General features: G+C 40.3%; 2 protein-coding genes across 3 annotated transcripts in view; one reads left to right on the top strand and one right to left on the bottom strand.

Moving 5' to 3' along the window:
* The window catches only part of ide (insulin-degrading enzyme), a 35,962-nt gene extending 24,863 nt beyond the window's left edge, over positions 1-11,099 (bottom strand). Inside the window, exons 1-11 of one of the 2 annotated variants that reach the window (XM_008280172.1) lie at positions 10,987-11,099; positions 9,177-9,361; positions 8,063-8,270; positions 6,203-6,372; positions 4,943-5,065; positions 3,878-3,990; positions 3,554-3,716; positions 3,029-3,121; positions 2,783-2,874; positions 2,365-2,445; positions 1,619-1,722 (exon numbers count right to left, since the gene is read on the bottom strand). In XM_008280172.1, coding sequence (XP_008278394.1) covers positions 1,619-1,722; positions 2,365-2,445; positions 2,783-2,874; positions 3,029-3,121; positions 3,554-3,716; positions 3,878-3,990; positions 4,943-5,065; positions 6,203-6,372; positions 8,063-8,270; positions 9,177-9,361; positions 10,987-11,069 — 1,415 coding nt within the window. In that variant the 5' untranslated portion in view covers positions 11,070-11,099. The remainder of the gene's footprint in view (positions 1-1,618; positions 1,723-2,364; positions 2,446-2,782; positions 2,875-3,028; positions 3,122-3,553; positions 3,717-3,877; positions 3,991-4,942; positions 5,066-6,202; positions 6,373-8,062; positions 8,271-9,176; positions 9,362-10,986) is intronic. The other variant, XM_008280171.1, reaches the window with a different exon arrangement.
* Positions 11,100-12,697: 1,598 nt separating this feature from the next.
* Positions 12,698-25,050, top strand: part of kmo (kynurenine 3-monooxygenase) — a 20,591-nt gene continuing 8,238 nt past the window's right edge. The window contains exons 1-8 of the mRNA XM_008280170.1: positions 12,698-12,830; positions 13,162-13,231; positions 13,418-13,515; positions 14,013-14,102; positions 14,858-14,906; positions 17,807-17,894; positions 22,167-22,332; positions 22,440-22,511. Coding sequence (XP_008278392.1) covers positions 12,768-12,830; positions 13,162-13,231; positions 13,418-13,515; positions 14,013-14,102; positions 14,858-14,906; positions 17,807-17,894; positions 22,167-22,332; positions 22,440-22,511 — 696 coding nt within the window. The 5' untranslated portion in view covers positions 12,698-12,767. The remainder of the gene's footprint in view (positions 12,831-13,161; positions 13,232-13,417; positions 13,516-14,012; positions 14,103-14,857; positions 14,907-17,806; positions 17,895-22,166; positions 22,333-22,439; positions 22,512-25,050) is intronic.

The raw sequence follows: 25,050 nt of genomic DNA, 5'->3' as shown, positions 1-25,050 counted from the left end.
AGAAACCTGTCAGAGCTGATTATATACTGCCTGGTTGCAGTCGCTCCACAAGACGGGAGTGCTTTTCTATTAGTATTCTATTTGGAGCATGCTTGAGACAGTGGAGATCCATCAGCACGTTGTCTGAATTAATGTTTACAATTTCTATACACCAGCGAGGCTGGAGCCCTCAGTGCATTTAGAGCGTGCCTTTGACTGGAATCTAAACATTTATTCAATCGCAAAATCATTATAGTGTGCTTCTGTTTGTTAAACAGTAAAGTGCTAGGACATAATCCAGAAGCAAACAGAGTTCATTTTCAACCAGTGTTATTACAATTTCTATCACTTTAATGATGCAACCTAAAATGCTCTAACCTCACTTCCAGCTGCTGGAATGAGATTGATACACAAAGAAGCCCTCGGTCATGAATTTAAAGTAGTTCTGGCACAACTCCAAGGTTAAGTAGCCACTCCAGTAAGGGAAGAGACTGCAAGCTGTCAGGGTCGGCCAATGAGTGCATGCCATCTCCTCTTTGGTGGGCATTAAGGAATGGACTAGTTAGAAGTCTGCACTTTGCCTGACACAGCAGCACAGAAAGTGAATTGGGGTTAAAGCTTCACTGGGAAAGATTGTTATGTTGGTAAGCAATTGTAAATATTAAGCTACTACAAAATGTACCCGCCTTTATTACATTCACTGACATCTTGACAGACAGAAGGTTAGAAACTGTAAAACTGAGAAATGTGTCTTTGCCAAGAAGGGTTGCTACTAACGACTACAGACATTTTCCAGCTCGCTCAAAACATAGTAACAAATGCCCATCTCAACTCCCAAGAGCTTTTCTTTTAAGTCCAATATTTAGAAACCACCAAATGTGTACTTTGAGATGCTAGAATCAGACCTTTTTGGCCTAAAATATCAATTATCAAATTGTTGGCAGTTACTACTCTGCCAGTGGATTAATATATGAATCGGTTCAGCTGTGGCACATAATGTTAGAAAAGTACTTTGTGTTAATTGTGTTGTGTGTAGTATAATTAGCGTTTGAAATCACGACAACATTCAATACACAGGAAATGTACAGCAAGTCAGTTTAATATATTTTATACTGGCCAAACTGTTTATATAAAATCCTGTCAGGATACCAGAATTTTCAACTAAGAGAGCAAAACTTGATAATGTATTCCCGAGCACACACATCCGTCTCCTGATATAACAAGCTAACCCTTTTTTGAGGCTGCAGAGATAATCAAATCTGTAAAGCTTTCTGGCATTTCTTTTCAAGGCAGAAAATTGAAAAGCTCTTTCATCTAAATATCAAGTAGACCAACAGCACTTTTTTTTATTTTTTTATTTCGTTTTAGTGAGCACAGACACCAGTCACAATGGGGGTACAATAATACGTGGTATAATGTATATAAGGATTGTAATGCATCTACTTTCTGATGCATTTTGTTAACTGTGAAATTAATATTGGTTTAGGTTTGGTTTTTTTGTATAGAACATCCAAACATTAGTGAAAAACAAGATTCACAATGACCAAGTATTTAACACTTGAGTTACTGTCCGAAGCTGCTCCTGCTGCAGTGATGTTTATCTTTTGTGTAAATGAATGAAGCTCTTCTGTACGCTTACCTGACGTGTTCTGGTTGCAGCTTATCCAGCACCATCTCGATCAGATCTGGCCTGAAGTCCTCCAAAAGGTACTCTGCTGCAAGAACTTCCTCCAGAGGGTAGTACTGCAACACACGGAAAACACTTGTCAGCATTGTACTCTTTGATTTGAGAGATGAACTGGAAAACATTCGTGGCAAACACTTAAAATTCAATTCCATAATTTTTTTTTTTTTTCAAGGCAGCTGCTACTAATAGAAACTGACATGAACCATATTTGCTGTTAAGGCTTTTTATCTTTTTGGTGCACTGATATCAAATTCATAATTGAATGACTAAAAGAAGACTGCAGGATGCTGGGAGGATGCTGTGGGCGGTGGGAGATATGCTGGGGAGCAGGATTGGACTGGAATTATTTTTACACTGATTTTGTGATTTCCAAAGGGCAGATTTAAAACTCAATCGCGTATGAAAAGTAGGCAAAATACTTGCTGCATGTTCAAGGGCTTCATGTTCTGTCTCTTGCTTGGAGTAAAATGTGAGGACTTGTGGCATTACAGGTAATTTACCTGCTGCAAAAGTCACACAGTACCTGTGGTTAATATAAAAGCTAGCGTAATTCTCACTGCGCCTCTGCAAAATCTCCTGTCTCACAAAACAGAGTCAACAGCAGCACCACACAGCCTGATGACGACAGCAGTTAAAGACGCAATGGGCTGCACCGAGTCTCCCTGGAAACAACCTTTGCAGATGGAGAGGGGACCTACATGTAGTAAGCCTGCCACTTTGGAAGTGTAGCCACGGGGTCGCTCCTTGTCCTTGAACCGGAAGGCGACTTTATTTAAATCCTATAAAGAGAGAAAGAAACGGAGACAGGGGGAGTCACAACACATGCAACAGTGAGCTGTAGATAATATTAAGACCCACATCTTGAAACGGTGCTGTATATAATGTCATCCGCACGTTATTCTAATCTCAAGCTTATACATAAAAAATGAATGTCTAGCTTAATTTGATACGACTATATTTAGCAGATAAGACGGTGAAAAGAGCTGGCAGGTTTGTATCCATCAGTCTCTGTTGTCAACGCACCTTCTGCTCTATTAGTTTCTCTACTAACCATAAGTGGGTCATGTTTGTCCTGCCCCTCAGAAATGATGCCGCTGAATAGACAACATAAATTACCTTGCATTCATCAAACACCCACTCCTGAGGCCCCTCAGTGCGCAGTTTCTGGATGTACTGGAACATGTGGAAGATGATGTCCTCAACGTGCACTGCAGAAGCACACAGACCATGAATATTATTTACATTTCTTTTACCGAGCCATACACAAATCTGACCTCCTTTGGGAACAACCACAATCACATGCAAAACGCACCCAACGGTAAACCAACCAGTCCACCCGCAGGTGCAACATGCACAACTTACAGAGGCCCTCCTCGGTCAAGTCCACGTTGATGATGAAGAACATGAACCCTCTGGCTCCTTCTTTTTGCCCTCCAACAAGTGTGTTCACCCAGCCTTGAAAATAATTAGCACGGTGATTTTCATTTAGTAAAGAGCAGAAATTTCCTTTCATTTAACGGTGGAAAATTGAACCTTTTAATAAGTTTAATAATGAACACAGAGCACTGAAAAATACTCGCTAAATTAGAAAAGTGCTGCTCTCGTAGGAAATGGTTTGCCCTGTTAGTGCTGGATGTTGACGTTAAACACACAAAAGCAGCTTAACAGGCAGAAGAGGTGCATGTTCTTGCTGTTGTTATTCCTTAATAATTAAAAATGGTAATAAAATAAGAATAAAAACATAACAAAGCAACATTTGAGGTAACAAACAACATGATACGTAAGACTTCCTGTTTTTTCAAAATGTGCGTTATATTTAATATCACAATCTCTAAACTCTCTGAATGTTCTGACATCAACTTTCAGGTCAACGTTCTGTCTCCGTACCTTTAGATTTCAGCTCAGATAACAAACTTCCAGGCCCTTCGTGACCAATCAGATGTCCCAGATAATGTCCTGGGTTGGATTTGTAGTACTTCTGTAGGTCTGGGATGGGGAAGGTCACGTACAGGTTCCTAATGTCTTTGATAGGAACCACTTTGTAGAATTGCTGTGACAGAAAACAAACGACATAAAAAACATGTAACTTAAGAGGGAACTCACATGATGCTTTAAGAGAACATTGATTAGTTGAAAAAATGTTCTTAGCAAAGTGTCGGTACAGATTTTACCACAAAACACAGACGATGTTTTGAGTAGGTATCAGCTCACTTTAAGGTGCTCTTCCTGGAAGGGGTGCTCAGGGAACTCTGGGATAGGCACGTTCTTGTTTTCCACCTCTCCAAACAGCTTAACCACCATGGATGTCAACTCATCTAGTGATTCTATAGGTCAAGAGTTAGAAAAATATACTGTAATCAGCTGCGACATTAAAATCACAGACAAGTGAAGTAAATACCACATTGATCATCTTGTCGTGTTCTGCTGGGAAACCTTGGGTCCTGGCATTCGTGTTGTTACTTTGACCCGTACCATCCTCCTAAACATTGCTGCAGACCAAACACAACTAAAGACGTTGTGCGGGATAATCGATTTCCAGCATGTTCACGACTGCTTCATTCCAATCATTTTTTCACCAAAAAAAGCTCAGTGGACATTCAGCAGCTAAGTAACAGTGAACCACTTGGAGCCATTCATCATGGTAACTGTATCCATCATTATTTTGAGATGTTGGGAGATATGTCAGCAGTAAGCCTTTAGTTTAGACTGCGTAATGTCAACTTTAGTTTATTTGGGGAATTTGATGTACTATCCTTCAACACTGTTGTAGATGGCAAACACAAAGAGGATGCTGTCCTTTTACCGCAAAGGAAACAGAGGTTTTCAGAGTTTCACAATTACAGAGGATTACCAAAGTTGAAAGCAGCGACGGGCCTGTGGCCAGTAAAAACAAACTTCCAGAATTAGAAAGGTGAGGCACAAGGCATGCTCTGTATGTAGGAAACTTTAAGAAATGCTACAACTGGCATTAGGTGGAAGCTTGACAATCTCATATGTTTTTAGAAATAATATACGGGTACAGACATACATTGCATTGATAAACATGGCATAAAAACATATGTGCATACCAGTATCACAGTGGATTTAAGAACAATATGTATAATTACAAATAAAATTAAAACACTGTGGTTCAGGTCACATGCACCGAGTCATACATGACTTGCATTGTTTGTTCCGCTCTTGGGCAACTGGCTTCATTGTTACTTGACTGCTGTTAGGGTTGGGTGAGGATTTCGCAACATGAAAACATTACATTAGTTAGAGACGAAGTCTTACCTCTTCCTAACACACAGAGTCCCATGAGGTTAGAGGAGTAATATGTCGAGTGAAATTTCAGGAGCTCCTGACGGATGTCGATCCCGTCTTTAGATGGTCTGGTCTCAAGTGTCAATTTGTTACCTATTTAAAAAATAAAACAAAACGAAAAAAAAAGCATTAGCCAATGAATGGAACCATGTGTTAAAAATATACCACAACTTTTCCAGCACAATTCTTATGATCAACCTCTGTCACCTAAAAAAAAAAAAAAAAGATCCTTTTGGTTTGTTTTCATGTTCAACTGCAGTCATTATTGAAGGCTGAATAAAAAAAATTCCTAAATGTGAACACTGTGTTGAGAAATCCGTAAACAGAGCATTATGGGGGATGGACCGATAAATATCTCTGTACCAGCGAATACAACGTCTGTTCCTCTTTAGAATTGAAATGATGCAGCAACAGAAACATTTTGGAATGAGGTTCTAAGAAACTGTATTAACTATACGGAGCAACTAAAGTTAGAAACCTTGTGAGTTGTTTGATTGGCGAACACAATAGGTTGAGCAACTTTTTCTTGACCATACTATACAATGTCTTTGTGACAATAACATGCCAAGTAAATGAACAATCTGCACTGCCATCCATGAACCACATCTAGCACTTCTGACGCAAGTCAAGCACTTGAGGTTTTTCAGACAGACACACACAAAGCAACAGTCTGGAGCAGCTTATGCTGGTCTGCTGAGAGTGCACGGCTTTCAGGCCAGTCTGATCCTGTTCTATTCTTAACTGGAATAGAGATTATATAATTCAAGACTGCCATCAGGTGGTTATTTTGAGCTCAGAGCTGCTCCAAGCCTGTGTCACTCTGATCTGGGAATTCTCTCTAACCTTGAGTAACCTCTTTTCTTGGTATGAGATGATTTTCCTCACAACAGCTTCCACAATGAGTTCATTATTTAAGCGAGCTAACCAAAACCATGACTAAAGACCTCTGCGCCGAAATACAGAAGTGTAAGCTGGTAGGCTGATTCAAACTGCAATTCATCTCCGCCCTATAGAGGTTTCATAAAAGGTGTAACACAGCGATTGCTTTCTGACTGCAATCACTGTCTGTGTCCATGGGAACAGCCAAACAGACACAGATGGACACACAAGTATGACAGACATTACAACCGACCATAACAATTTAGACAGGATGTAATATTAAGAAAGCCACAATACCATAATAACATAGTGGTTAAGTAAAGCCTGGCAATAACTCTTGAGGGTTTCTACCTGTTCCAAATTTACTGAAGGGGTGGTTTGGGTTGCCAGTGGCCTTCTCCAGCTGAAACAGCCTCCAGGCATCATTCATCAAGTTCTTCTCGTGCTCAGAGTCCACAGCATTCACCTCCCGGTCTTTGCAGCTCTCGTCAAACAGTGGGCACAGGAAGAACTGGGCAAACCTACAGAGATTGCAAAACAACAAATTAACACAAAAAAAGTACAACCCAGCTTGTAAAATCACCATACAGATCTACCCTTAAGGCTTTAAACATTTTAAAATGTGCATATTGATCAATGCTCTGCTATAAACAATGAAGATTGTGAATGTGTACGATGGGAACATTTGTAGACAAAGAGGGACACATAAAATGATGAAAATTCATTTGCATGAGTACAAGGTAAGAGCAACTGCCATGCAAATGAGGAAATGCTAAGGACACACAGAAGTTAAGACTGCAGATTTGGAAATGTGTGCAGCAGACAACACATCACACAAAGTCCTATTTAAAATCACTGCTGGAGTTGACTGAAAACGGTGCCTCGTCACAGCGACTGGTTGTTTAAAAACCAATAAAGAGTTATAAAAAAAAAGGAACTGCCCCATGACTGTTGGTACTGGTTCATAGCACGAGGGGTTCTAAAATGTCACACAGTGTCTAAAATGAGAAGTATGAGCCATTCTAATGTTTGTATAACTGCTTAACCCAAACAAATCTAAAAATATTCAGCTAAACTCGAAAACTTTTCTACTGTTACATTGTGTCATATTTGTGCAGTCAGTGAAGGTAACAATAAAATCAACCACCCAGACATTAAAGTGTGACAGAAATACAGTCTGAAAATGATTAACATATGTATCAGCATTAGGCTAGCTAATGACACATATGATCCTTTCAGATGCAATGTTTTCAAACAGGCAACATCATCAATAATTCAGCTCACTCTGCACTGTCCTTTCCTACCACTAAAGTCCAGATGGCCTTCACAATTCACTGGCGCAAGGGAACAATTAGCCTATGCCACAGAAACAGGTGCTTGCTAGACCATCATTCATTTCTAATTAGGTAAGCTTATCCCTATAGGTTAAATTCTGACCGCCCGAGTGTCCTTTCCAAAGCATCACAGCTGACACGTGAGCAGAGCCCCCCTGCAAGGCTGAGGCCATCAGTCTCACCCTGTGCCTGAGGTTTCAAGTCTGAAGGGGGGGGTAGGAACTATGCTGATGGTTACAAAAGACAGCACAATGAGGCTGAGTGTGGTAACCAAAGACGGGCAGACAATGACCTGGCAGCTCTCTTAGATTAACACCTGGACTCCCAAGGGGAACACTGTATACTGTCAAACAAACAGCCACTTAGACAAACAGATGACATGTGTGCTTACTGGACAAAAGGCATACGCAGCCTTAAAAAACTAAATAAAATCTCACAGGTCCATAAATACCTAGTGGGAAAACTTTGACTCGCTGTCTAGAACAGGGGTGTCAAACTGCGGTCCTCGAGGGCCACAGTCCTGCATGTTTTAGATGTTTTCCTCTTCCAACACACCTGATTCAAATGATCAGCTCATCATCAAACTCTGCAGAAGTCTGATAACGATTCTGATCATTTGAATCAGCTGTGTTGGAAGAGGGAAACATCTAAAACATGCAGGATTGCGGCCCTCGAAGACCGGATGTCGACACCCCTGGTCTAGAAGTTACTGCCAAGTTTGTTAATTATGACTAATACTGAAAGAGACCAAGTTATATGATGGTGCCAAAGGTCTCACAAGTGAAACAACTGAACACATCCACAAAATACACAACATGTGATATACCGTTGCTTAGTACAGGATAAGATTAATCAGCAATCAAGAACATAAAGATACCTATCTAGTGCTCCTTGCAGGTGCTCATGGGACACGTCGAAGTAATAGTTGGTATGCTCTCCGCTGGTGAAGGCATTGGAGCTGCCTGCGTGTTCGCTGAGGAACTGACTGTATTCATTCTCCTTGGGGTACTTCTGTGTTCCCAGGAACAGCATGTGCTCACAAAAGTGAGCCAAGCCTGAGATGTTTGCAGGGTCGGATAGTGAACCTGCAAATTTGGGAGAAACGTCACAGAAAGAAAAGTGTTTAATCAAGCTGTTTGCTCATTAGAATCACATACAAAATCGTGACTTTTCAAAAGCTTGCCAGATGGTTGGCCAAGAAAGCAGGTGGTCAAAGAGGAGAAAAATTCCCTGATGTAATGGCACCACACCAGGTAGACACATATGCAAAGACGTATAGATTGTTGAGATGTTATTTAGGCTATCATTTAAATAAACGCATAGAAAAAGCATCATAATAAAGTGACTCAAATGCTTAAGAGTATGCCGGGTAACGTTCTACATTGAGATACCTGGTGTATCATAATGCCAAACACAGAAGTGTGATATGGTTTAATTTTGTTTTATTTGAGCTACCTCTGCAAGTCCGCATTTTACTGAGTCAGACAGAAACAAATGGTGAACTTTTCTCGTCCACAGACAAGTTAGTAGTGTTAAACATTCAGCATTTCATCATTTCCTCCTCCCACACTAAATTCAACCTACTAATGGTTAGTCAGAGAGGATGTAAATCTGCAAGTCAACAACATCTTTATAGTTTCTGTTGAGGAACAGTTATATGTGTCAACGGGAAACTAAATAGTTGGATGACAATAATAAGTTGAAAGGTTAATTCATGGCAACAAGAACAGTGAATAGCAAACATCAAAAATGCTTATCCTAAGCTACTACTGAGGTTACTCTACGTATTTCATTAAGTTAATCAGCAAAGCACAACCTTTTTGCATGTGTTCTAATGGACCATTTTCAAAAAAATAAAAATAAAATATATATATATATATAAAGCTTTCCCTTTGATTTTCTAACTGTATTAAAAGGGATACCTGCAGGAGGAAAGCAACATAAAAAATACATGCCTAAGAGGCCAGATAACAGTAATGGAAGCCATTTACCTATGTGGACATCCAAAGCAGCAGAGGATTTATCTGTTGTTGGGTCACTGATGAGCATAGCCTTCAGGCCATTGGTAAACTCCAGGCCCCTGTAAACCCGCTTGTCCTCGGGTGAGCGAATTATGTCACTAACCACCCTATTCACAGCCGGGTCGGTCATTCTGAGTGGCAAGGATGACACCAGCCTGCAGTGGAGGAAATCAAATATACACACAAAGTTCAGTCAAGCTTTGAATCTGTCCAGTCATACTCATGTTGCAGTGGAAAATGACATGATGTCAAAGAGAGTTGTAGCATTGAGGATGCTTCTCATAACTATTAAGAATGTCATGGAGGCAAAAAATTAACACACAAACATGACTGACAAATGTATACATATCTACAAATATACACGCATGTATGTACCAAGTTTTGATAAGTATATTAAATAGCCTTTACTGAGTATCAAAGTAAGTCTCAGAGTTCAGCACAGGGCTGCACAGTGCATCGTTTCAGCATCGACATCGCAACATGTGCGTGTGCAATAGTCACATCTTAGGAAGTGCAATGTGAAGTAAGGCAAATCAACTCAACCTACAGCTTTTTTTGCACTCAATACAAAGCGAAAAGTAACACTACATCTCTGCAAGATATGTCTGTCTAGGTTTAATTTATAACAAAGTTTTAACTTTATCTACAAAGCAGAGTTTGTTGACCTGCAAGCTCCAGGTGTGAAAAAACAGGAGTGAAACCCTGAAAAGGAAGACCTGATGGCGAAAAGAAATAAAACGGCAGTTACATGAAAATATGTCCGCTGCAGAAAGGTTGTTGACCAAAAACAAGTCCTCTGTTGGCACTGTCACGCAATTTGTGCCGCCACATGAGCAACCCAGCTAATTTGTTTGACCATTTAAATCACCACAGAGCTCTGTATGACGAGTGCAAAGCCGGATCTGAATGCCATCCAAAAATAAGCATAAAAAATAATATTTTGAACATCTTGCCCAGTATTAAATTATATTAAATAGTTTCCAAATGGCTTCGATTCAAATTCAAATCCAGCAGATGCTACTATTTAGTCATTTGGTCGCTCTGACAGTGATACGAGAGCGACTGCTGTTGACGAACACAAGGCTGATGTAGCACACCTTTGTAGGAATATGACATTAAACCCTGTAGTCAGTTTTACAAACATGACGCAGTTCTAAACAACCGTTTTAAAATAGAACAAATTAATCTGTTTGGATTATCAGTTTAAAGCCACATGAGTGTAGCTACAACTTCTATGTAACAAAGTAGGGTTAAGTAGACGACACAGGTAGTAAATCGTATGAATATAAAGCAGCAAAAACGCCTAAAAGTAGCTGTGTGCTGTTGCGTAAACGTGAAAAACACGGACACAACCGCTTCGCACAGCAGATAAAAGAATTGGTAACTCGCCAGAGGACATAAAATAATCCCACTCACAGAAGGGTGACTAGCGTTAGCTTGTTTAATCAGCAACAAAAGCTTCAGAGAAGTGAGCAACAATTCAAGCGGCAACCAGGTTGCCTTCTCTAGTTCTGTGGTAACCTTTAATTCCGCGCGATTGAAAAGTGTATTATAGTTGACCAAGTTACACAGGAGCTCCGGACACAAACCATTTTAGCTACCACCTAATGTAGCAACATAGCTAACAGCTTAGCTAGGGAGGTTAGCTGGGTCAACAAACCGGCATTAACGGCTAGAGCTGCTAACATTACTTCGCTAGCTAGCTAGCTCGCCGTTTGGTGTGAAAAAAAACAAAAATATTTTCAAATAAAAGTTACAGAATTTGACTGACAGCACTCACCTAAATTGGTTAAGAGAGGAACCGCTGCCTGCTGACTGGAGATGTCTCGTAAACTGGGCCGTTCGGTTAATGCACTTAAACATACTTTGCACCCATGGAAAACAAACCTTGGCTTTCAGAGCGCCATCTTTAAATAGACGCAAATGGTCGAGCACAGACCAGAGCGTAATTCACCGTGGTAAGTTACCAGCCATGCACTTAATTCTGCCACAAATGCAATGAATCGCTACGATATTAACCACTTTATAACATACATGAAGTTGAATGAACTGGCAAGCGACAGACTGTCTAGCCAAGATGTAAAAATCGCGTTGTGTCATTGGTTCTGATATCGATTAGATAGCCTGCGTGTGGATTTCCTTTTACGTTTGGCGTGTCGGAAGTTTTAAGGCTTTTGTCCTGCGAGCTCTGCTGTAGAGAAAGTGAAACGGCGGCAGGTGAAGGGGAGAGTTCACCCACCACCAACAATACGGTCCCCTTTTTTGGCAGTTTTGACGAAAGTGGTTCGGATTAACAACAAAATTCAATGCGTTCTTCTTCTGCCCATCTGATTTGATTGTCTGTGTAAAATAATAATGGCCTAAGATGTGGTTTGTGATATAAATATTGGTAATAGGCAGTGTTTGGGCTGAATATCTGCAAAAGAATTATAAATATCTGGACTGTGACTCGACTAGTCTGTTGTTTTGTTTGTTTGTTTGTTTTAAATAGCTATTAATGAATTATTTGTAAAATGTTTCTTTCTTTGTGCACGTGTTTTTATTTTATTTTTTTTAATTTTCATGTATTGATATTGTTGTGCTATATTGTCATGAACATGCTGCCCTCTTTGGAAATTAATAGTTTACAAAGAAGTTACTGGGAAAAAAATAGTAAAACAGTTAAGATTCTTTATTTAGGTATTATGATATATTGTAATATAAAGTCTGTCTGATTGTGTTAGCCCTGTGATGGATGGTATATATTTTACAAATACATTTAAAGAAAACATTTTAACCGTATTCAGTTTGAACATAACACTGGAATTACATATGGAGAAAAAAAAGAAAATATTATTGCATTTCTTTTCATCATTTCTTTTTTTTTTTTTTAGTATTTTCTTCTTATATGTGCTTGAACTGTATGTAGTCTAGTAAATTAAGTGAACTAATATTAGCTAATAATTCTATGTTCATCACAATAATCCACATGATGTGTCAGGTGTGGTCATGTGGTTCTGAAGAGGCTGGACGTGCTGTCATCATACAGCCACTAGATGGAGACATACTTCTTTACTTGTATATTTATTTGACATTCATTCAGTGCTTGTATAATCAGAAGCAGTAATTCATTGTATTGGTGGTGCTTTCAGGTACAGGATCAGGCAAAAATACATCTGCTTCAATGATCCTCTATGCATGTACGCTTTGAGTGAACTGCTGACAACTTGCAGCAAGTGTTAGCAACTTTTGCACTTTTTAAGCTTGAAGGCTCAATAATCAACAGGCAGGTATATTTTCTGAGACTATGACACTGAACACAACCTATTGCTCCCAAATAAATTGGCTGAAGCACAGTTTTTATCTGGTTTAGGCTTCTAGGACACCAGAGCGAATTGTCTAACGCTGCTTGGAAAGCCCTCTTATCTGTCTTTTGTGTTTGCTTAGAAAGGGGAACTGATTTTGAAAGTGACATTCATGGAATTCAAAGCGCTCCTCCTCTTTTAACTCTTAACTCAGTTGTCCTGTAGATCACTTTGGACTGGACAGTGAGCGGGGTCAGACCAAAGAACACTGACGACAATGGAGAGATCACCTGAAAGACAATCCAAGAAAAAAGTTGTAGCAGTTGTGGGCGGTGGTTTGGTAAGAAATGAAAATGAAAGTGAATTATTAATTCACTTGTACGTCGTCTGTCTTTTTCTCTTGGCTGTAAATGTGTTTTTTCCATGGCAACAGGCCTCTTATAAATGGGTCAGTTTTACAAAGCTGTAATTGGAAGGGAAAGGAAAGAATGATAAAAGAAGTGTATTTGCATTTTTAAAGTGCAGAGTAAAGAAAAGAAGGTTACAGAAGAGTGTTTAGGAATGACTATGCAGCCTATACAGTACAATACAGTGCAGCCACAAGGTGATTTTTCATGTATGACAATGTGAAATTGTGATAATTTTCAAAGTATATCCCCTTCACTCTTTAGGTAGGAGCACTGAATGCCTGCTTCTTTGCCAAAAGAGGCTTTGATGTGGAAGTCTTTGAAACTCGGGAAGGTAGCACTCAAAAAACTCATTTGAAACCCTAGTTTTTCAGGAAAATAACTGTCATATCACACACACACCACTCTGTGAAGAATGCACCTGCATATCACAATTACAATATTTATGAACAGCATATATACTTTCTCACAGGTAAGAATGTAGGACTGAAATGATGTGTGCGTGTGTGGTTTTGGTCAGATATACGGCAAGCCAAAATTGTGAAGGGCAGAAGCATCAACCTGGCCTTGTCTCACCGAGGACGGCAAGCACTGAAGCATGTCGGAATGGAGGAGAAGGTACGCTGACATAAAATGTATTTACTGTCTAACAGGTGAAGTGGAAATAAGGTAAGGAGATATGGTGTTACAGACCAGAGTGGAGACAAACAGTTCTGTTTATTTCTCGTCATGAAATATTAAATATGTCTCCAGGGAACACCTTCCTTTCTTTGCTTGTAAGTCCACTCAAGATGGGTTTTTTTTTTCTGGCATCTGAGGTCAGCATTCTTTTTCGTTGCACTGAGCATTTTATGCACGCTCGAGAAGTCTGCATCAGTCCCTTAGTTTTTACACTCGCATGACTTTCCAGCATGACAAAATAAGGTCTTGTTTACCAGGTCTTCATACACGCTTCAAAGGCCAGACACTGAGTCACCGCGCGCAGTAGCTGGCTGTCCATATCAAGATGACCTCTTTTCACTTATCATATTTCACTTGAAGACACTGATTTAACATTGCGTACCGTAACATTGTCTGCACATGTAATGCTTGCTCACGTCTGTTTCTCTGCTCAGATCGTCTCCCAGGGAATCCCAATGCATGCAAGAATGATTCATTCACTGAGTGGGAAACAGTCCCCCATCCCTTACGGCAAAAAAGGCCAGGTAATCCTCTCCTTTGTCACACATAGAACTGAAGACGTTCACAAAATGAGAGTGTGTATTTTTGTAAGAACTGTGTAAATCATTAGCTTAGTGAAGTCCTGCGTCGTATTCATTCAATCTGATATTCAAATAAGCAAGAAGCACTAATGACTATATGTTTTCATTTCAACTTTCTGATAAACTGCTTATTTTAGAGGACTGTTAAACTGACTGTCATATATGCTACATATGCTGAAAAGGATATTACACTGTGTCCATGCTGCAAATATTTGCTTGTTTGTAGTCAAACTGTTAGAAATGCTTTATGCGTACTGACTCGGTCTGCAGATTAAATATTCACTTTGCAGCTTGCTAGACCCTGTGTGCATTCAACAGCTCACACGTGCAGGTAACTGAAGTAACCGCACCAAATGATGAGCGGTGCAAGTGAGGAGTCAGACTGCATTGTGTCGTACAACTCTATGAAACAGTGGTTTTATAATTAAATGTGTCCTTGTTAGTGTATAAAGCTAGTCTGCCTGAAAATAGTTGTTTATTTACCCTGCTGCCAGTTTGGCAAAGAGTCTTCATCTCATGGGGACCCACACGGTTAAATAAGACAAAGACAACTAAGAAAAACGGTGAAAGTAACCGGAGTTAGAAAATATAAACCCTCAAGGATTTCTGTTCCAGTTTTAAATGAGCGGTGTTATAGTTGTGTTTGTGAGGCTGCTGTACCTGCAGAACTGCAGCATTACAGATTGTTCTCTTTTCAGTACATCCTGTCAGTCGACCGCGCCAACCTGAACAAAGAGCTGTTAACAGGTAAGAACGTTCTCTCTGTAAATCAGTAAGAAAAAGAAAAAGAAACAGCCTTGGAGCATTAACACTGAAAGCAATGTCACAAGAAGGGTCCTGAAATAACCAAGTCACAGTTAAGGGGATGTGGTATTTTAACATCCAGCTGAAACATTTCTTACAAGAAAAAATTCCTTTAATGAGCTCCTTTCACTTGAGCAGCGTTTTTGGGGTAATTTGATGGCAGCTTAATGTATCTGGTTAAGTGCCGGAGACATTTCCACGTAATCGTTACCATGGAAAGTTTACAAGGTTGGACTTTTCAGAAGAAGCCCGAGCTGAATGCCATCAGACCAACGTAAAGTTCAGCTTTACACACAGTGCAGCGCGTCTTTTCATAGAAATTCAGCAAGAGTCCCAACCTAATGTCCGGTAATGCAAAGCTTTGTACTGCCAGATATTATAACACCGGCAGCAGAATGTTTTCCCTAATAACATTTAATGATAAAACTGGTGCAGGAATGTAGAAGTGGATTCATACCGTGAACTTCTCCACTTCAGAGGAATGTTACAATTATAGGAGAATGTTTTATGTAAAAATGGAGCCTATGCAGAGTTTTGCTCAGAATGTGTCTTTGAGGAGGTTTTGTTCGGGAAAGAGTCTGTGTTCCCTAACTTGACTTTAATGTCTTTCCTGTTATTTCTGACCATTTGATTAAAAAAAAAAAAAAGTCTATTGTGCTTGAATAAATTAATCCCTAAGTAGCAAACTTCTAATTTCTAATCATTTTTCTGCTGATTCTCTTTTGGTGCTGGCTACAACCTCTTTGGGGTTACCAAAAATGTTTCTATGCAGGAAAAAACTCCTTTATGCCCATATAGTGCACATGTCTGCCTTTTCATGTAAGAATCCAATTTCTGCATTTTCCACAATGGAGCAAAAACGTGTCTTTTTGTAAACAATGTCACAATGACACGTGTTATCTGTTACTGTGATGACGCAAATTGGTGATGACTCAAAGGTGTCTGAAATCTATAGAATGAAAACCCACTCCTGTCTATTATATAGGGAACAGTGAGTGAACAATGGACTGGTTCTAGACATACAGTAGAACACAACAGACACACTGATTGTTTCGTCTCCTTTGTGGTGCAAGAAATCAAACTCCCTGCACATCCAGCTCAGTGAAAAACAAAAAAAACCATTCTAGACATGTCTGCATTGATTTAGCAATGACTCATCAAAAAGTCAGTTTCTGTCGCAAGGACCGTTCTCAGGACACGTCAATCATGAAGTGACATCATGCCCACAGTACCACATGATAGACCACAGCTGTGTAAGAGGTCCGTCCTACACACTGAAAGCACATCACATCTCCAGTCCTGTTAAGGACAGACGCTCAAGTCAGAAGCATCTATTCATATTACAAGACATAGCCCAAATCTACAGTACAGTTTCCTCATGGGGTCCCATAACCTCTGAGTTCTCTAAGTAGATAAAAAAACAAACAAGCAGAAAACATCCATTTTCAGGACAATTAACCCCACCCTAAAGACGTGCATATTTATATCTAGTGGCGATGGAAACAGAGGACTCACATCAACCAAAACAATCAGATAGAAAACTAGAAAAGCTTTTTAATAATTTAAAAAAAAACAAAAAAAACACACACGTTAAACATGTTAAGTTTGTTTGAAACTTCACATGAAGGCATTAAGATCCAGGTGTGAGAGTCTCTTATTCAGTTATTCATTATGTTACAGAAGAGCTGCCTCCAAGTTGCTTCCCCGTCCGGAAATTGGAACTTTCTTAGTTCTCGTGTACCGGTATGAGGTCAGATGATGATTTATATGTGTAAAATGAGTGACTACGTTTGCTAATCATGCAGTTATGACTAGTATTGTAGGCTGTGTTTAAGCTCTATGTCACTTTATGATTAACTGTCTTTGAGAGGGTCCTTGTGAAGCAGCAACTTTTTTTATAAATCAATGCAGAGGTGATACGTACATGCAGGACATGTCCTTTTTTAATAAATAGTTTTGGACTCAGCCATAAAGAACTGTGTGCAGTTTGTCGCACCACTCTAAGTAGGATCACAGCAGCTAAATGCCTGCATAAAGTCTAATAACTTGAACAACCATGTCTCTTATTGGTAATGATTCTAACTTGTTATTTTCTCTCTGAGATTTTGCATGCTTTGAATCATTCCCATTCCATTCTGACAAACTGCACATGCAGTAAACGAATACAGCTTTGAAATTCTCTGAAAGCATTTATCAACTTTCAGGTCTGCATTCTCCTTTCTTTAATAATTCATGAACTCTGCACACAGTTAAAGGACTTACTCCCTCCTCCCAACACTCATCCTAATTGAATCTGTTTGCTTGTAAGCAGAGCTTCAACCACTGCAGATCCTCCCAGTGCGTTTAGCTTGGTGACAGTCTTTAAACAGCCCGAGTGCATCAGGCAATGTCAGGAGATGTGTTAGTCTTTTAGCTAAAAGGATTTTGCCTAATATTTAATGAAGCGCCTCAGTGAACGTTTGGAGATAATGTGTGACAGCGTGGGTCTGCCTTTAATTAGATTGCCTCCATGTGCAGAAAAAAAACAGAAGAGGCCCGTGATCGTATCAGTGTTATCAGGGCCGATCCAGACTCCTGCAGTGAATGTCGAGATAAAGAGATTTTGGGACATCTAAATGTTGCTTTTCACAAAACCAGACACACTGACTGCTGCGCTTTGTCCAGATTTATGCTGATCGACACAAAGCCGTCGGCCCTGCGGTGGTTGATTGATTTAACTTTTTGCTGACATGCTTCCTTCGTTTTGTTTGAATTGTGAAAGTTCCCTGTTACTTTTTAACAATACGTTGTGCTTTCATAACAAACATGCATGTGTGTTATAAGCTCCTTTTGTAACATTTCAGAGGCAGAGACGTATCCAAACACAAAGCTGAACTTCGACCACAAGCTGCAGGACTGGAGCGCTGAAACAGGGTTAATGACCTTTGTCAGGTAAATAGTTACCCGTTTTCACACACAAACACACCGAGGGTTACCTAATAGGAGGAGCTGCTTATTTGTATTCTTTGTTTTAACTCCAGCTGTATTGATCACGTTTTCCGTCTGTTCCTGCCTGTAATGGCCTTGTACATGTTAACTGCCCCAGGTCTGGGATGGTGATAAACGTGCTGCCTTTGAAGGCGTGACTTTTTAGTTGCACTGTAATTGGTTGTCCTTGAGGTAAATGTTACACACAATTTACAACCCAATTAACACAGAAACACCTTCAGGCCTTTTCTTTTGTGGAGATTAGGGTGCCCATGCAGTGAATTATTACAGCAGAATTCAGGAGCTGAAACTCTTTTCAGTTAGAGTGTTTAAATTGAATCCATCCTCACATAAAGTGTGTAAAAATCCTTTCAGTGTGGATAGAGTCATTCCTGTTTATTTATTTTCATGCCGAGTAGCTGAAAATGTGGATTACAGTGAGTCACTGTGCAGTTGTTGCCACAGTAAACTGACACTAAAAAGCACTTTAATTCAATCGAGGGCTGTGTGACGATTCCAAACGTCACCGTGCCGTGCATCTTGTTCATCCAGGGCACATCTCTCCCCTTCCCCTGTATTTGAGCTGTGACAGCTTATATTTGCTCTCTCCAGCTTGTATAATTAAATGTACACTGACACTGTGATAGCTGTTTTCCTCCCATACTAGCCAGGAAATGTAGAGATAGCCATCAACATGAAATAGATGTGCATGACCTCTTTTCTTCCTATAGTTCGCTCTGTACATCCACTTTATTGCTGTAAATTTAATAACATGTTAATCTTATAATGTGAAGTCAACATCTTATGATGCAGACACATGCAAGCAATGCTGTAGTTAGGAAACCAGACGCTGTCAGATTTACTATGCACAAAGTCAGTATACAGATTTACAGGTCGCTGTGCGCAGCATTTTCATACCGCTGTGGTTTCTATTTGAAATAAAGCTGGTCATCGGCTCTAATAAATCCACTTGTCAAAATGACATTGAAGCGCTAGTCTGTAATCACTGTAAAGTACCTACTTCCTAACCTCTCCTATCGCTGTGAGTTGATCGGACATGTCTGATGCAGAAGGGGGCTGCAAGGTGACTCGGTGGTTAGCACCGCTGCCTCGCAGCAAGAAGGTCGCCGCGTCCCTTTGAGGACACCTGGGATTTGTCTATGGGGAGTTTGCATGTTCTCCTCATGCAGTGTGGGTTCTCTCCGGGTTCTCCGGCTTCCTCCCACAGTCTAAAAACATGTTGAGGTTAATTGGTGATTCTAAATTGTCCGTAGGTGTGAATGCGAGTGTGTTTGGTTGTCGGTCTCTAAGTGTAGCCCTGTGATAGACTGGTGACCTGTCCAGGTGAACCTGCTTTCACCCTAAGTCAGCTGGGATAGACTCCAGCCCCCCGCGACCCTAATGAGGATTAAGCGGTGGATAGATAATGGATAGATGATGGATGGGTGATGCAGAAGTGTTGTTTCAATAAGTAAATGTTAATCATTTTTGGATCAATCTTTAACATTTTTAGGATTACGTGTAAGTTCGGTCACCTATTATTAGTTATTCTGGCTCTGTGGATGACAACAAGTGTCTATTGTTAGGTCACTGCTCTGCTTTAGTCCTCAGCTCCACACCTATTGGATGGATTTTTCACACACATTCATGGTCATCAGAGGATGAATCTGCAGAAAAAATAACTTTGGTGATCTTCCCAATGTTCCGACTTGCACTACCAGGAGGTTGCTGAGAGATGTGTCTTGATAACAGCAATGCATTGGTTCGCATTTTTGCTTCTGCGAGGGTATTTCTGTGCTAATTTGTATCCTCTCCCAGTGCCTGCATGGGTTTTCTCTATGTGTGATCCAAAGACATGCGTAGCAACAGATTCATTGGTCCAAACCCCAGTTTCGTTTTGTCTGGTACTTTGGTTTGTCATGAAATGAAACGACGTTTGCATCAGCCTCAGTATAACTTTGTGTTTATCTCTTATCAGCAAATGTTGACATTCTAAGATCCTAAGCTAATATGGTACACATTAAAGTCTGCAATCGTTAGCATGTTAGCATCAGCATTGTAATCAGCATTCTTCCCCTTACGGCCCCTCTGTGCTGAAGAGCAGCCTCTCTGAGCTGCTAACGTGGCTGCTCGCTGTATGTTCTGACGTAGCTTCATATGTGACCTGAAACAGATGAATGCATGATGTCTCTGAGGTGAAGAATAATCAAACGTATTTAAATAAATTACACTGTGCAACATAGTTCATTGGTGCCTGAATAATTAGACTGCTGCTAAGGCAATTTGGCAACACTAAACATCATTATGTATTCTGCAAGGATCATTAAATAAGAAGATGGAGTCCCACGGTAATACTCAGAGGTACTTAACATTGAGTTGACAGATACAGCAGCATCCTGTTAGGTGCTGTGATGGGAACAGAGTCACATCTCAGATCATATGGAAGTTCTGAAACAGGACAGGAACCTTTTTCTATGTGACCCATCAGACAGGGTCCAGGAATGTTGGGAGACTGAGACCTGCTGTTTATGGCAGTTTTTAAAGGCAAGCAGCAGATGTACAGTTTGCTCTTTGTGGACAGTTGCTACAGGTGTCATCATCTGTAACCACCACACCTTTCAGTAAAATTAGAATGCTGGAACCCCATTTTGGGGTGCCCTGGACCTTTGCTCATTTTGTGGTGCCCTGAAACCCCCACTGTAGAACCTGTTTCAGGGCTGTGGAGTTAAAACAATCTCCTGCAGAGTCAATACTTCTCAACAGCCCTGATAAACTGCTGCATGGGCCTCGAAGCTGATTGGTTAAACTAGAGAGGACAAAAATAAATACATTTCTGGCCTTGGTGTCAAGCATCTGTATTCTCCTCTCTAACATCACCATCACTAGTGTAAAACTCATCATATCTAACATGTCAAGCCTCCTTTGGCTATTTCCTCAATCCTGTTGATAGAACTGGAATCACGTCCAGTAACTACTAGTTGGAAGCCCAAAAACGAACCAGAGAAATCTTCAGCTCACGGATGTAGACTGTACTTAGGTCACAGGTAAACTGAGGCAGCGCTGGGCTCGGAGTGACAGGGTTCCCACGAGAGCTCTATCAGAAAGAGCCCCGATATCTGGAAATGATTCACATTGATCTTCTTGGGCTGGGCCTGCCCGGTGCAGAGGTTGGACTTTTACGCAACCGAGGTTAATTGGTCAGCTACTGTGATGTGAACAGGTTAACCACTGTTCATGTGGAAGTTCACTGAAATGTTAACAGAAACTGCTTGGATTGAATACAAAGTGTGTGTGTGTGTGTGTGTGTGTGTGTGTGTGTTGTCCAAAAGGCGTGTATCTAAAGCAACTGATAGAATAGAGGAGTTTCTGCTGTCTCTATGTGAACCAGTTCTCACCAGCCATGTTATCTTCAAGGACGTGCATTGTGCTCAGTAGAAAAAAGCAAAACAGGATCATCGGTTCAGTGGAGAAATACAGATTCAGAATACATGATAGTTGGAGACATAGCCAATTATAACACTACTATTTGTTGTTGTTTTGACAAACCCAAAGGTACCGTCATGGTGGAAGGTGTTGGACCTGACACCGCAATGGAAACAAAAAACTAAGACTTTTTACATTTGGCTTTAAAATAAATCATTTATATTTTAAGTTCTGTAAAGGCGAGGCCAAGGGGTCATTTTAATCTCCAGGTGGGGGAAAAAAAAAAAAACTTAATTCATGCATTGAATAAAAAATGTTCTTTCAGGTCAGAACATGTGAGAATATCAGGCAGTGACTGACTTATCAGGAGAAAAAAAAACATAATTGAAGTGAACTCCTGCAGAGGAAAAGATCAAATACGAGAACGCAAAGCTCAAACAATCGGCTTTCAGTCTGCATTACATGTGTGTCAAATCAAACCTGACGCACAGAGTAAGAGCTTTGCAATTACCACATTTTCTCAGGGCTAAGCATCCACAGGGGAAGACGTTTTACACACCTGAGTGTCAGCCCGTCTGACAGGTGTGGAGGAACTGCGATATTGCTTCCAGCAAGCCTAATAAAGATCCCAAATGTAGGCTTTGCTCATTAAATTATTCAATTCTCAGAGGTTTTTTTCTTTTTTTGTGATGTTAAGGACCCTCAGGCTAAGCATGAAAAGTTACTCTGTGAAATCAGCTCCTGGTTACTTAACTCAAATGGATGACACGTCTTACTGAAGTGGGTTTGTCATGTTGCTGCTCCGTCCCTCAGGCCTGACGGATCCACAGAGGATTTTCAAGCGGACCTGATTGTAGGCTGTGATGGAGCTTTCTCTGCCATCCGGAAGCAGTTTCTTCGTCGCAGCCGCTTCAACTACAGCCAGACCTACATCCCTCACGGCTACATGGAGCTCACCATGCCTCCCATCAACGGAGAGGTCAGTCCTCTGCACAGTGATCACATGCTGCCGGTATCAGAATGCACCACTGTAGCTATTTTTGTCCTCATCATATTTATTGGTCCCTCTTTCATTATTACCCCCAGTTTGCTATGAAGCCTAATTATCTGCACATCTGGCCACGAAACACGTTCATGATGATCGCGCTGCCCAACATGGTGAGTGTGGACTTTATCTTCTCCTCTGCAGCGTTTCGTAGTTGCAGTTTTCTGAGACAGGGCAACATTTGTTTATATGTGAGGTTATTATCTCATATTATTTGGAAAGTGCTGGCTATTACAGAAAAAAACGAAGTCATAATCAGTTCAGAAAAGGCGTGATTGACCTCTGGGATGTCCTCGTGGAGTTAATTAGGCTCCCTTCACGGCCTGGAGAGGCTTACTCATCAGAAATGTGAGAGTGCTGCCGGAGGTTCATCCTACTTTTCGAGCAGCAGTCGCGTCCTCCTTCTCACCTGTGTCTCTGCCTGCGTTCATCACTTCTCCCCGTCTCTTGCGTCCTTCTTAATCCCACAATGATTTTTCCGCGCGGCTGATTCGGCACAACGCTTCAGCTCTCTGCTAGCGAGACCAGGTTAAGGCAGCTGACTTTGGACTGCGTTCACGCTGTCACTCACTGCCCCAGTTCCCAGGAACACATTAGGGTTGAGAAAAACAAAAAAAAAACATCCTTGGACACCATGGTAACAGAGGCAGTGCTAAAAGGTCCTCTGGGAGGATTCTGTGATGTTGATGGATGACACCTGCTCAGATGGGCAGATAATGGCACGCCCACAACCTCAGTGCACTTTCATCCATCACTTGGTCTGGGTGGAGTTTGGCGTTACGTTTGCACCGAAGGTTCTATAATGAGTTCAGCTGAGAGGAGTTTTGAGACTCAAAAAAAGTCACTTTGTATGAAAACATAACAAATAACTTATTTGTGAAAATCTGTCTCGACCTCGGTAACAATTATCTGTAATAAATCCCTGAAGTGCAGCTGAAAGCTTTGGGAAAAGTTGAAAAAGTCAAGCCTGCGTCGAGAATAATTTCTCAGAGATGCTGTCTGAATATAATTCATATCAATAGAAATACAATGAGAGCATATGGAACAGGGCAACACCGTGACAACTTTGACATTTGCTATCCAAAAAGCAAGGACATGTTTTATTTATTTCCTTTTCAGTATGGGCTCCACACTTGAGCCAGGGCTTCATCTGCCTAATTGGCTATTTTCTCTTTCATCAAACCCTTGTGATGAATTTGAATTTAAAGTTTTGAAGGATTTACGACTTTATCGGACTGTCACCTGCATTGATTGTTGTTTAACGTTTTGTTTGTGTGCTCTGATGTCCACTGGGTCTGAATTATTTTTTTACTAGCAGCAACATTTCTCTTTGTAGGTCACCACTTTCATGTCATGACTAAAATATCTCAGCTACTGTTGGATGGATTGCCATGAAATTTAGAAGGACAATGAAACCCGTAGACCTTTGGGATAACTTGACTTTTCATTTGGCACCGCTGGCAGAGAAAACTTTCTATATAGATGTATTTCACAAGATGAATTGCCACAGACTGGGTTTTATGGATATTCATGGTCTCAAGAGGATGTTTTATAATAACACTGATCAACCTTTGACCTTTCAGCTGTGCCATCTTCAGGTCAAAATTTAGTTAATTACCATATACCTGCAGAACTAATGACATTCAGTTCTATTTGCTGTGTGCTAATTAACCCTTAGAGCCTGACGGACGCACGCTGCATCCAAATTCACATCCATTCTGCTTGGCTGAAGTGTTTATTGCAGTGAGGTATAATGCATGTTAAATGAAACCGCACAACTTGACCTTTCCAATTATTGTGTTGCTTGTCTTTGCCATTAAGTGCTGATGAGAAACATTTACATAAAATGTAATTATAGCTACAACCTGCATCCACCTCTACACCCATTGCTCTGGTCTGAATTATTCATGCACTCATCACAGCATACATATATGTCATAGTATCTAGACATGTAGTTAGGTTAACGTCTATGTAATGCATTGCATAGACATCATGCGTCGTTTTATTGTCATACACACGTTAGAGATTCGGTAAAAACGCAACAATTTCACAATAATTCTTTTGGTGTTTATATAAAGTCTGCAAGATTTATCATATATCAATTAAAGAAAGATGATGATGGCTTAGACTGCTCTGAAAAAAACAAACCTGTATAACTTTTATAATGAGCAAGACAAGAGCTTAACAGTAAAACAGCCTGAGGATCCCAAGGTTAACAAACTCACATTACAATTTTAACGTCTTGAATAATCACATTTTGTACCACTTTATGCTTCTGCTCCACTACATTTCATACATTATATATATATAAATATCTATATAAATATAAAATTGAGTATTTATGTAACAGCTTTATTACTTGCTGGGCAGCTGGGGCTCAGGTGGTGGAGCAGGTTGGCCATTCTGTTGCTATGTGAATGTGTGTGTGTGTGTGAATGAGAATCACATTGTAAAGCGCTTTGAGTACCACTAAGGCAGAAAAGAGCTATATAAGTGCAGTCCACTTACCATTTATATTATTCATTCATACCTGGCAGTACATATATTCATGTAAATGTGCTCCACTTTACCAACAGGGACATTTAAGTTACATTTACACATGAATGCATCATTGCTAAATAATATATTAAAATGCACACTGCTGTGAAAATA

The sequence above is a fragment of the Stegastes partitus genome, unplaced genomic scaffold (genome assembly GCF_000690725.1).
Source record: "Stegastes partitus isolate 25-593 unplaced genomic scaffold, Stegastes_partitus-1.0.2 Scaffold184, whole genome shotgun sequence".
NCBI lineage: Eukaryota > Metazoa > Chordata > Actinopteri > Pomacentridae > Stegastes > Stegastes partitus.
The sequence above is the reverse complement of the archived record's forward strand: the minus strand, read 5'-3'. Positions and strand labels throughout refer to the sequence as shown.